The 12035-nt window shown below is 37.2% G+C and overlaps 1 protein-coding gene across 1 annotated transcript in view; it reads right to left on the minus strand.

The window, feature by feature from the left end:
* LOC129257050 (protein Spindly-A-like) overlaps positions 1-11698 on the minus strand; it is a 29018-nt gene extending 17320 nt beyond the window's left edge. The window contains exons 1-2 of the mRNA XM_054895278.2: positions 11520-11698; positions 2400-2571 (exon numbers count right to left, since the gene is read on the minus strand). Of these exons, the coding sequence (XP_054751253.2) occupies positions 2400-2561 (162 nt within the window). The 5' untranslated portion in view covers positions 2562-2571; positions 11520-11698. The remainder of the gene's footprint in view (positions 1-2399; positions 2572-11519) is intronic.
* Between the last annotated feature and the right edge of the window lie 337 nt (positions 11699-12035).

A 12035-nucleotide genomic window follows, 5' to 3' on the forward strand; every position in this document is an offset into this window, starting at 1 on the left:
CAGAGGAGAGTAAGGCACAGATGAGCCGCAGAAAAGGATATTGGAGAAAAATAAAGTGAAAGTATGATGAACGGAAGAGGGAAGGGAGAGATGGATAAATGGAGGGAATCTGGGAGATGAGGCACAAGGGAGAGAGGAGGAGTGGGAGAGGAGGCAGAGGGAGGGGTTGGGTAGAAAGAGAGAAAGGAAAGATGGGAAAAAGGGAAGAGGGTGGTGGACTGATGGAGAAATTAAGGGAGGGAGAGTACTCATAAGAGGGGACACAAAGAGACAGGCTATTAACTAGTACCAATGGAACTTTCCTATCAATGATAACTTCCTTGGTGATAGGGCTCAGTAGCTATGATCCACATTTCCTTTGTTATAGGCCTATACCACTGGTTTAAAAGTTAGTTTGGTAAGCTTTGCTACAGGGCCCTTTCAAGAAAATATTCTTTGAAAACTTCAAGGCCTGAATTAAAAAAAGATGGTTTGAGATCTGTGGTTCTAACTTTTAAACCATGGTTTATGCAGATTTCATCTTTAAAGGTCAAGTCCACCCAAGAAAAATGTTGATTTGAATAAATAAAGAAACAGACTAGCATAACACTGAAAATTTCATCAAAATCAGATGTAAAATAAGAAAGTTATGGCATTTTAAAGTTTTGCTAATTTTTCACAAAACAGTGATATGCACAACTCAGTGACATGCAAATGAGTCAGTCGATGATGTCCATCACTCACTATTTCTTTTGTTTTTTATTATTTTAATCATACAATATTTCATTTTTTACGGACCAACTTGACTGAACTATATAATATTGAACAATGCTAATACCACATGTTCAGGGAGGAATTAATTGTTGTTTCACTTGGCAATGAGGAGAAAATTAGAATATTTCATATTTCACATAATAAAATACAAAAGAAACAGTGAGTGGATGACATCATCAGTATCCTCATTTGCATACCGACCAGGATGTGCATATAACTGTTTTGTGAAATTAAGCGAAACTTTAAAATGTCATAACTTTCTTATTTTACATCCGATTTTGATGAAATTTTCAGTGTTATGCTTGTTGGATTTTTCTCTTTTTATTCAAATCAATTTTTGGTTGAGGTGGACTTGACCTTTTATAATATTTCATTCAGCATGTGTAACTGAGAAAGTGTCAAATATTTTATTTATTTATTTATTCATTCATTTCTACAAATACACTGTAAAAATACATGCTATAACAATCAACAATATGGGGGGAGTCATTAGAAGCTGAACTGCTTGTCAAGACAGAATCCTGTTAAAAAAAATGATACTCCTTGCATTGGCTTGCAATATACCAGTAAATACACATGAAATCATACAGATAATTAGGCCCATAAAGCAAAAACAACAACAATAACCCAAGGAAAAAACAGAGAAGAAAATGAGGTTTAGGAAGAGGGGTAGTATAAATAAATAAGTGAAATATATTAGTTGGCAATTACATTACATTTATTTCATCAACAGAAGGCTTGTGTATTTTCTCTTAAATTGGTTTAAACTTTGCTACAGATTATATAATCAGGTAAAGAATTCTACACTAATGGACCTTCATAAAATATAGAATCAATGCGCACTCAGAAGACAGGGCAATACATTCATACCTGTAACTATGATAAGTCAACAGTTTACATTATAAATGAATTGGTATACCAGTGAACAGAGCCTCATTAATTCAAGACAGTGGGCTCTGTAACGTAGTGTACATGTAGCCTTGGTAACAAGCATCAATTTAGTGCAGTGCTCTGAATGCATCTCACAGAAGTGTCATTTAATTTGAATAAAGACAATTAACAAAGTATTGATTTTCATCCAAGTAAATTGATCTGAAATTACCTTTGACCTTGACCAAACAATATAATTATGTAAATGGTGATAATCAACACATATTGTGTCTAAGTTTAAAAGAAGAATGATATTCAAAATCATCTTGAAAATTAAAATTGTTAACTTGTATTTTGAATGTACATACCATAAATTCCAAGTGGTCGAAGTTTATTGACCCTCAATGACCATTGACCATGATCTTGTGACGCTCGTTTAAATTTCTATTTGATTTATATTACTTTTTTTATGTCTGAATTGGAAATGAATAAGGAATTGAATCAATTGAATGAGACCTGAAACTCGCAATATACGTCAGTAACAATTGATTACTCTTACGTCTTATTAAATTTTCACAAAATACATGCAGGTCATTATTCGTTTAAAGTTATGATGTCAACTTAACCTTGGTTAAGATTTGAAGTTGATGACAAACAGCACCTACGTGTTTGTCTCACTTCTGCTATGCAGGCAGGACAAATAAATGTTGACAGGATTTTGACACATGTACAAAAAATCATAACAGGAACTTAAAATTGTTTTAAGAGTATCATACCTCAATCTGTTTAGTGTGTTCTGTGATGAGATCCTCATTTCTTTGTTCTAGCTCCTTGTTGGTTTCAAGAAGATGTTTACCAATAGAAGCTGCTGTACGACCATTTGCTTCACTCTCCTTCAATTCCTGTTCCAATCTCTCAATTCTTTCTTCCAAGTCCATGTCTATTCGTCTAAAAACAAAAAGTTTTAATGATCTAGATTTTTTTATTAATCTTAGTGGCTACGCGCCTGCCAGATAGAGAGGTAAGCGAGCAAAGTTTTTGTCATTTTTATTACAAAATTAATTTTGTGATAAATTTTGACATAACATTCAGAAAGTACAGTGTAATATATTTCACCCATTTTTTTTTCCTTTTCTAAATTTTTTTTCTTTGGGGGCGCCACTGATTTCGGGATGATTCTCACATGTATTTTTCTTTCCTTCGGCTTTTTTTTAATGTGCAGTATTTGGCCTTTTATTTCTCTTCCCCTTCATTCACTCTCACTCACTCTCTTTCTTTCCCCTTGTCCCGTTTTAGGAGGGGCAGCCAGGCCCCCCCCCCCCCCCCCCCCCCCGCCTGTCATGCCAGTGCACCAATGAGTGTATGTACATGTAGGCTATATTCATATCTTTCACTCATGATTCTGACCAGGAGCAGATCCATGACTTTCCAAAGAGGGATGGGGGCACATAATTTTCCAAAGGAAGCCCCCCCCCCCCCTAAAAAAAGTTGTCACAAGAAAATGCAGGTCATTTTGTCCCGCGAAAAAATTGACAAGCAAAAAATCAAATAAAAAGACAAAAAAGTCCCCTCTTGGGTATGAACGACATATTCCCATCAGGTGCGGATCCAGGGGAAGGGGGCTGAACGTGCCCTAGCCCCCCGTAGGATTTTTTTAAAGAGGAAAAAAATAGAGATGAATGGACCTTTTTTTTTGGGGGGGGGGCTTGATAACTTTTGGGCGGATGAATTATTGACCTGAAATTTAGGTGACAACCTTTTTTTTTAAATTTGCTTTTCAAATTTCCAACAGGTAAAATGTGCCACCCCTTTCTAAAAATCCTGGATCCTGTAGCACCCCGGTAAAATTCCAACTCTGGATCCGGGCCTGATTACCAATTTTTGCATTAAATATTGATTATGAATCTTAAAAGGTGCACGGGACAGAAATCCTGCCCCCCTGATTCCGACCTATAATGGCTTTTTAAAATCAAGATAATGAAGATGATTTTATCATAACTGTAATATTTTGAATGTATATATAACTATGACTTTTATGAGTGTCTGACAAAAAAGATAACCAACTGATCACCTGACTGTTCAGTCAGAATACTTTACTCTGCAGTCCTGCAAAGTATGACGAATATGACCCCGAGTTTGAATAAATGGTAGAGTGGTTTTGAATTTTTCTTCACATAGAAACAAAACATTTGGTGCATTTTTGGTGTTATAAAAACACATTTGCTCTAATAAAAGTGCTGATAATTTGAAAACAAGCACATGAACCCCCTTTTTTTAAATGGTTGAACCTCTTAGGAATAACTTCCTCTACAATTTTGCAAAGTTTTGTGAAAATGACATGGATTTTGAATAAAGTGCAGCATTTATTGTACTTTTCTAGTTTGTTATTGAAATTTCATATTTTTTAGATTGGCCCATCGGGTTTTTGTTATCTTTTACACCATTTTTAAGAACCGACAGTGCTGTTAGACTTAAAGTTGAATTAAGAAGACGATTCCAAATATTGAGATATTTACATTAATAGCAACCTTACAACCCCCCAAACACTAAGAGGTGATTCGACCCCCCATTTTCTTTTTTCAAAATAGTGAATTTGAACGATTTATCCCTACCCATTTTCCCTGAGTTCGCTCCTGCAATGCCTACCGAGACGTGTGTTCTTTGAGTGTGACGTCAACGGGGGGGTATTCGGTCCCGGTGTAGTAAACAAGGCAGTGCCGCTTTGTGTACTATGTACGTACGCCTTCATATGGAATAACTGCAGTTGAAGTTGTATCTGCGAGCCATAGAACTTGCAAAGAGGAAATGATTAAAATATTTGTGGCCGTACTATCATTCCAAATATGTAAATTCCCTCAGAATGATACCATAGACCCTAAAGGAATAATTTCAAGGTGAATAATATGAAATTTGATCGAGATCTTCTCACCAGTCGATAACGTAGCAGACGTGTTATTATGACATATTTATCCGCGTGTGACGCGGCCCTTGCAAAAAAACACAGTTGGTTGCGGAATTGCTTTGTGCCGACCGGCCGCCCGCTCCGGCGCAGCTAGCTGTCGAGCTACCGTACCGCATACCTTTCTTGTTGTCTTCAACCATAGATATGTATACTAATTACTATAATATCTCTCTGTCTTCAACTCACTTGCGAATTGCGTTTGTATGTGTGACGGTGACCCCTAGCGTAATTAAATATAGAAAACAACTCAGAAGGCCGAGAAAGAATAATACGTTTGGTTCAAGATTGTTCTGTGGAATGAGCTATGAGTGGAAATGATCCAGAGGATATAAAAGTGGAGTCAAAGACAAAAGAAAAGAAGAAAAAACGCCAGGGGATCGCTGCACGGCCATGAACTAAGTCGACATACCAGACCATAGTACACTCAATGCCTGGATGTTGTGTGTACTAGTATTATGCGTTCAGCGCGCGCTGAGCGAGAGCTGAGCTAGCCGCCGGAATTACTTTCCAGCTATTCACTTGATTGAACATCGTGATAAAATAAATGAGAAATAGTGAAAATATCATTCAATAACTCACTGTTTGCTATCTTACATCATGATTGAAGAGTTCATGATGGTTATTCATACTGTTTTTTATACAGGGAAAGTAAAGATTTGTACATATCAGTCCTATTTGTTTGATTTGAGTTGCTTTGAAAAAAAATTGTAAAATATCTTTCTCTCTCTGCATAGCATTTCTGTATGACATTCAGGCACCTCTTATACTAAATTCCCCCCGGTGACGTCACACTCCGAGTGGCTTTTCTGTACACTCGTCTCTCGGGCTCTGACAGGTGGCTAATTTCATAGACTTTCAAAGCAAAATATCGAGAAGGCAGAGGATTTTTGTGACTTGCTATCTGTTTGAACAACTTATATATACTATATATTGTGTGTAGAACCTATATTTATGGAAACTCACCCCCTTCTTAATTCAACTTTAAAAGAGCAAACAAATAGCACTATAAATATATCCTCCATCTTCTTAATGATACAATTATTAACTATCTTGCAAAATTTGATGAAATTTTCATGGATTTTGACTGAGTAATAGAGGTTTAAACTCACCGATTGTAGTGATCTCATGAGGTTTAAAAATGCCATATTTTTTAAAGTTCTTATTTTTTAATATGTGCAAAGTTTGGTGAAAATGACATGGATTTCACTTTAACAGTGGAACGTCCTTAAAAGTATTCCATATGCACCCATAATGAAATTGAATTAAGAAACATTAGATTCCAGCTTGACTTTTTTGGCAAAATTTAAAAAACACCCCTGGGTTGCAAAAGTACCTTATTCTTTTTAATCTTAGCTCGTTTCGAGTAGGATTTTTATAATAAATATGCATTTTTCCCCATCTTTGTCACTCGGAGTATCAGAGCGAGTTTTGGACCTTGAGGTTCGGGTAAGTGGAGCGTAGTGTAGCGATAGTGAAGACAAGTGGAGTAGCCAGGAAGCTTCTAGAGAGTAAAAATCATTTACTAACGTATGCTTACTCTCAACGAAGCCAGGGATTCAATCCTATTCATCTATTCAAAACCTCAAACGTTCGCCCCCGAGATTTCTACTTTCCTTCTAAAAGATCTACATGTAGCCCTAAATCATGTACATGGGATACAACTTCATTTCCGACATTTCTACGATATTGATTTAATTTTTAAACAAGAATTCATTAAAAAAACAAGAAAATTTTATGAAATTGAAAAGATGGGAAAAACTCAATCGCCACCGTATTTACGTCGCCATCTTGATTTCATTGTCTTTTGCTTGGCGACAGCACGCAAATCGCGTAATTTGCGTGCTGTCGCCAATCCCTGGCTTCGTTGAGAGTAAGCATACGTTAGTAAATGATTTTTACTCTCTAAGACTAAGTTAGAATAGAATTAGAAGCCCCCTGGCTAAAATTAGTGGAGTGGAGCCGGAGCCACCCATGGGTACATTACCGGCGCCGTGCACAGGATAACCACTGGTACGGCACTTGCAATAAGTTTATTAATTCTTTTGTAAAAATTAGAAATAGATACCTATTTAAAATAAGATGAGCTTTGGATATGAAACTTACCAAACGATATGAAGCCAATTTCATTTCCTCTCTGTCTTTCTGGTACTTTATATCAATGATTTTTCTTGATGTCGAAGCAGGCATGGAGCTAATTTGCTGGTTTTCTCTATACGCACAGAGAGGGCACGCGATATTATTTAATAAACTTGCTTGTTTACGTCAGATCAGCTGTACTGCTGGTTGCGTTCTAGGCGCTCCGCATTTTTTTCGCTGTTCAGCGTTATTTTATGATGTAGCGCCATCAGCGATTATACGTGAGATGCAACCTGTTGATTTTTTTGGTACAATTTCCTATTATGCGCCGACGACTTGAATCCAGACTGTTCGATAGGAAAAATTCGCATTTCGATTGTTGTTTGCGTAATTTCCACCGCAGTATTAAAGGAGAATGAAACTCTTGGAGCAAGTTAACCCAGGGAGTTCCGGCCTGTGCAGCGGGCCAGAGCCCAGGGGCTTACCGTGTATTTGACCATACTCACGGGACTAGCGTGATTTATGGTCTAAATATTTCTCCAAATGAATTGTGAAAACAGAAATTATGCACTGACCACGATTATATGGATGAAGGTCTAACGAGTGGCAGTTTCCTGACATCGAGGCACAGACTGGAACTTCAAAAAAACGAAAAGTTCTCTCCTTCTACCCCCGTCTCGATCGGCCATTTTTGTTATGAATCGTAACAAAATGGCAGATCGAGACTGGGGTAGAAGGAGAGAACTTTTCGTTTTTTTGAAGTTCCAGTCTGTGCCTCGATGTCAGGAAACTGCCACTCGTTAGACCTTCATCCATATAATCGTGGTAAGTGCATAATTTCTATTTTCACAATTCATTTGGAGAAATATTTAGACCATAAATCACGCTAGTCCCGTGAGTATGGTCAAATACACGGTAAGCCCCTGGGCTTCCGCCCGCACAGCAGGCGGGAGTTCCCTGGGCTAGGAGCCAGTTAGCTTTTGTGAAAGCAGAAAAATCAAAGAATAAGATCAACAAGAGTTTGAGTAAAATAGGACTAGCAATAGAAGAGTTATGAGCATTTGAATGTCGAGATCACTAATGCTATGGAGATCCTCCCATTGGCAATGCGACCGAGATCTATGATGTCACAGATGAACAACTCTCCCCTTTTGGACACTGAAAATATACCCCAAAACATCTCTTTTTGCTCATCATTCTAATCATATGACAAACGATTCATCAATGATATAATGTTGTGAAACCTCTGTACTTGTCCTCTCATAAAGAGAACACCTCACCTTGTGATAGACTCTATAAAAGTGAGAATATGAGTGAAATAAGTACTAAAGTAATGAGGGAGTTGTACGTGTGTGACATCACAGATCTTGGTCGCATTGCCAATGGGAAGAACTACATGGCATTAGTGATCTCAATATTCAAATGCTCATAACTTTCTTATTATTCATTCAATCTTCCTCAAACTTTCAACAATATGTTTCTTTTATTTTTCTCTTTGATATGGATTCAGCTGGTTTCAAGGGTTTCATTCTCCTTTAAAAGTTTAAGGATCGGACGGATTATCTTGGCTGAAATTTGGAGGTAAGCGTTTAAAATCCCTGGTAAGAATAAGAGTTCCATATGCACCCCCCACTAAAATTGAAAATAAAAATATGGAGAAGGTTCAGAATAATATATCTAGCCCTAATATCGAACATATGTGATGGGGAAGTGGAAATACATACCAAAATATGGCTTTATTCCGTCAAATTTCGAGCGAGATCTTGTGCGTGTAATTGTCCATAGACATCAGTTTATTTAGTCAGTAAAGGGTCTGCGAGTCAAGACTAGTCAAACTATCGGCTGATAATCGTAAAAATACCCTTTCCGGTATCAGCGCTTCTCGTTAGCATAGCAGGAAAGGTCTTGACTGCAGATCAAACGAGGTGAGTTCGAGTCCCAACTAAGGTAAGCAACAGTAAAAAAATGATAGAAAAATCTGAAGTGAATGAGCCGGAAGTCTCAACAATCTTTTGTTATTTTTGGTGGGGGGTGCATATGGAACTCTTTCCAAATCCCTTTTTATTATAAATACGTTCGAGCACATTTTTAAAATTAAATTATATAACATGATTAAGATGAATAAATTTATTTTAGTATATTGTGAAGATTTTGGCATGTTTCATTCTCTCACATTCATGTGATGAATGAAACGTCAAAATTCATTATGGGAGTTGTGCGAGGTTAGAACAACTAACCTCGCATGCTTGTGTGAGTGAGCCGGAGCCTGCACGAACATCACTTGAGTCGAGGTATATAGATTATAGCCTATACTAAGTTAGGCCACTTGTTCACTGCAACCACCCTGCCTGTGGGGAATCTACAGGTTGGACTAATCCGACTATGGCATGCCAATGCTGTACAGAGCACACACTTTAAAAAATCATTAAAATATCATTTTTGTGACCAAAATTACTTATTTCCATACAGTTGCAATTTATTTTTCATTAGTAACTTGGGAATAATTTTTGTATTCACTAAAGCGCTAAAAAACTTGAATTTTGGGCATATTTTTGTGTACGCCCTCTATTGGTGGAAAATAATATGGCAAGAAAATTTTCATTTTTTATCTCTATTTTTAATTAAGACAAAAATAATTTAAAGAACCATATTTACTTAAGGGCCAAGTTGTATGGTGAATAGGTGTAATGGAAACTGTTAGTGTAAAAAAATCAAGTATTTGTCCCAAAGAAAAAGATAAAATAAGCCAAACATTGCCATCCTTATTTTGTCACACATGGAGATATAACTGAGAACAAGGTTATATCATATTCATAGACCTTATCGCAAATAGCGTCTGTCGCGTGAGGGCGTCTGTCATCGCAGAGGATCACGGGATGCGAAAGGGGGCAAACGCGGAATCGGCTTTCGGGAAGCCATACAACGCCATATGTTTTGTGTAGTGTCACTCAAAATCCAGGCTTTTTTTAAGTCTGATTTCTTCGTATTTAAATTATTTTGGATACTTGAATGTAGACTTATAGAACAATCTTTGTATCATGATTGCCCAGTGAAAGTATGAACTCAATACTCACCGTATTTTCGAAGTTTTCTGGGGCTAAACTTGGGAAGATTTTGTGGGAAAAGTGAGACGGTGATTGCGGGTCATTGCCGATCGTCTTTAGAAAAGAGCACGTCGATCGGTGATCCAAATTAGATAGCATATTTTTCCATTAAAGAATATTTATGAGAAACATAATGTAGACCATATATCTCCATATAAATTTAGCTAGCCAAGTTTTTTGTTATTTTGGGGGAAATATAGTCCTTTTTTTGCAAGTCGGGCTGTTTAGTTTGATCATACAATTTCTATATAGGGGGTGCATGAGACAAATCTAAAGCCAAAAACAAGCTAGTATATATATATATATATATTTATATATACATAATAATAGGCCTATGACATGCAGAATACTATAAATCTGAATTTATTTAAATTTAAAACATTTTAAGTTTTAATAAAATTAAAAACATTTTATGATCCCGTATAGGCCCTATCCCTCAAACCTCTGTAATTTCATAAATGATATATATTCCATTCATTTGAAATAAATCTTATTTCAACATTTACATATTCAATTAATTTCATCGCATTCAGTCACTTCTCTTTCAGATCACCTTCCTCATTAAATTCTTTTTTCTTTTTTTTTGTGCTTATTTTTCTATCAATATACTTTCATCTATTCTCATTTTTTTGTTATATTTCATTCATTATTTTGTCTATGCATGCCACTTATAAAACTTCAGAATGTCCGACCACGATCCTGAATAATTTGCAATAATATTATGTAGCCTATCTGTGGAGAGAAAAAGAAAACACAGCTCGGTTTATAGGCCTACTCTGAATAAAATCATGATTGAGATAATTATTTATGAAACATGTATTCTTGACTATCGATTGATATTACAAAAATATAACACTAGAATAAAGTAATCAAATCTACTGCAGAGTTTGTTTTATTGATCATCATTTTATTATTGCTTGGAATTCTGGGACCAGTTTCCTCCACTGCCTCGTCGACGTACCCCTGGGCCGAGAGTGCATGCCCGCTGTCCGTGCATACAATTCAAAGCACACAGCAGCTGCACAGCTCAAAATACGCACAGACAGTGCGCGAAAATGAAAGAAAATTGCACTTGTCTTCATAAAATCTGTGGTAATTCTTGCAGCTATAGACGGCACATATATCTCTGCCACCTATGATTAAGAAGAAAAGTAATGTTAGACTCTGGAACAAATATGACGAGGCGTTTACTGGAAGTTAGCAAAATGTTGGCTGCGGGCGTCGATCGTATTTTGATACACTATGGAAATCGTACACTTTATTGTCGGCTGCTTGCGCTCGCATGGTCGCATCCGGACAACAGCGGCGCTATTGCCCCCTTTGCGATCCCATGATCCTTTGCGTGAATCTATTTGCGATAAGGTCTATAACCTTGTTCATTGAATGAGTGAGTTAGGCCTTCAGTCCAGAGTACAGGCTACATGAAGAGAATGTTATTCAGAGACCAGTGATACAGATAGTTACCGGTACATGTAATTTAAATCATTAACTAATCGAAGAGGTCCATGGGCAGATGGGTGGACTCACAATAATATATAAGGGACTTTTGTAAAAAAAAAAAAATGCGAGCGGGCCTCCAATTCCGGGCCTGTCTCGGCCCTGCGCGCGGCGGCGGAGGACGATTCGAAATTTCGGCAGAGACAACTGCCCACGGGGAATTCATGCCGTGGCATGGCAAGCAGCGTGTGCAGTCTTAATTAATCTACAGTTACAAATAAATTGTTATCGTCCATTCCTGAGTAGAGTCTACTTACGTCTAATAATTCATACATACAGTAGGCTTATATTCATCTGCCGATTCCACAAGTATTCAAAAATCACGCATAGCCATAGATCTCTATCTCGGCGCCGGTGATCGTGATTCAAAATATCACTCTCACGGTAAAAACTCCGCCTACGCAAAACCACCCGCCAATCAAAATACAGGCTAGGCCATAGAGATGTATACTAGTACTAGTAACGCTAGAGGGCGTACTTCGTCAAATCGCTGTGATTACGTGGAGACCGTCCGCCATTGCTCGATAGGTATTCGCAGCCTGCCATGCGCGTACAGTACCTATGGGGCATGTACACGGATGAGCACAGAACATGACAAATTGATGACATATGAGCACGAAAGCATATGGAAAAGCAAAATTGTAAATATTGCACTGGATTAAAGTTCAAATACAACAAAAATCTAGCAAAACTGAGGTCAAAAGGCCTATATAGGCCTATCTATAGCGCATAATATAGGCCGATACAGCTATAATACAGGCAAACGATTTAAA

This window comes from Lytechinus pictus, chromosome 3, assembly GCF_037042905.1.
Source record: "Lytechinus pictus isolate F3 Inbred chromosome 3, Lp3.0, whole genome shotgun sequence".
NCBI classification, from domain to species: domain Eukaryota; kingdom Metazoa; phylum Echinodermata; class Echinoidea; order Temnopleuroida; family Toxopneustidae; genus Lytechinus; species Lytechinus pictus.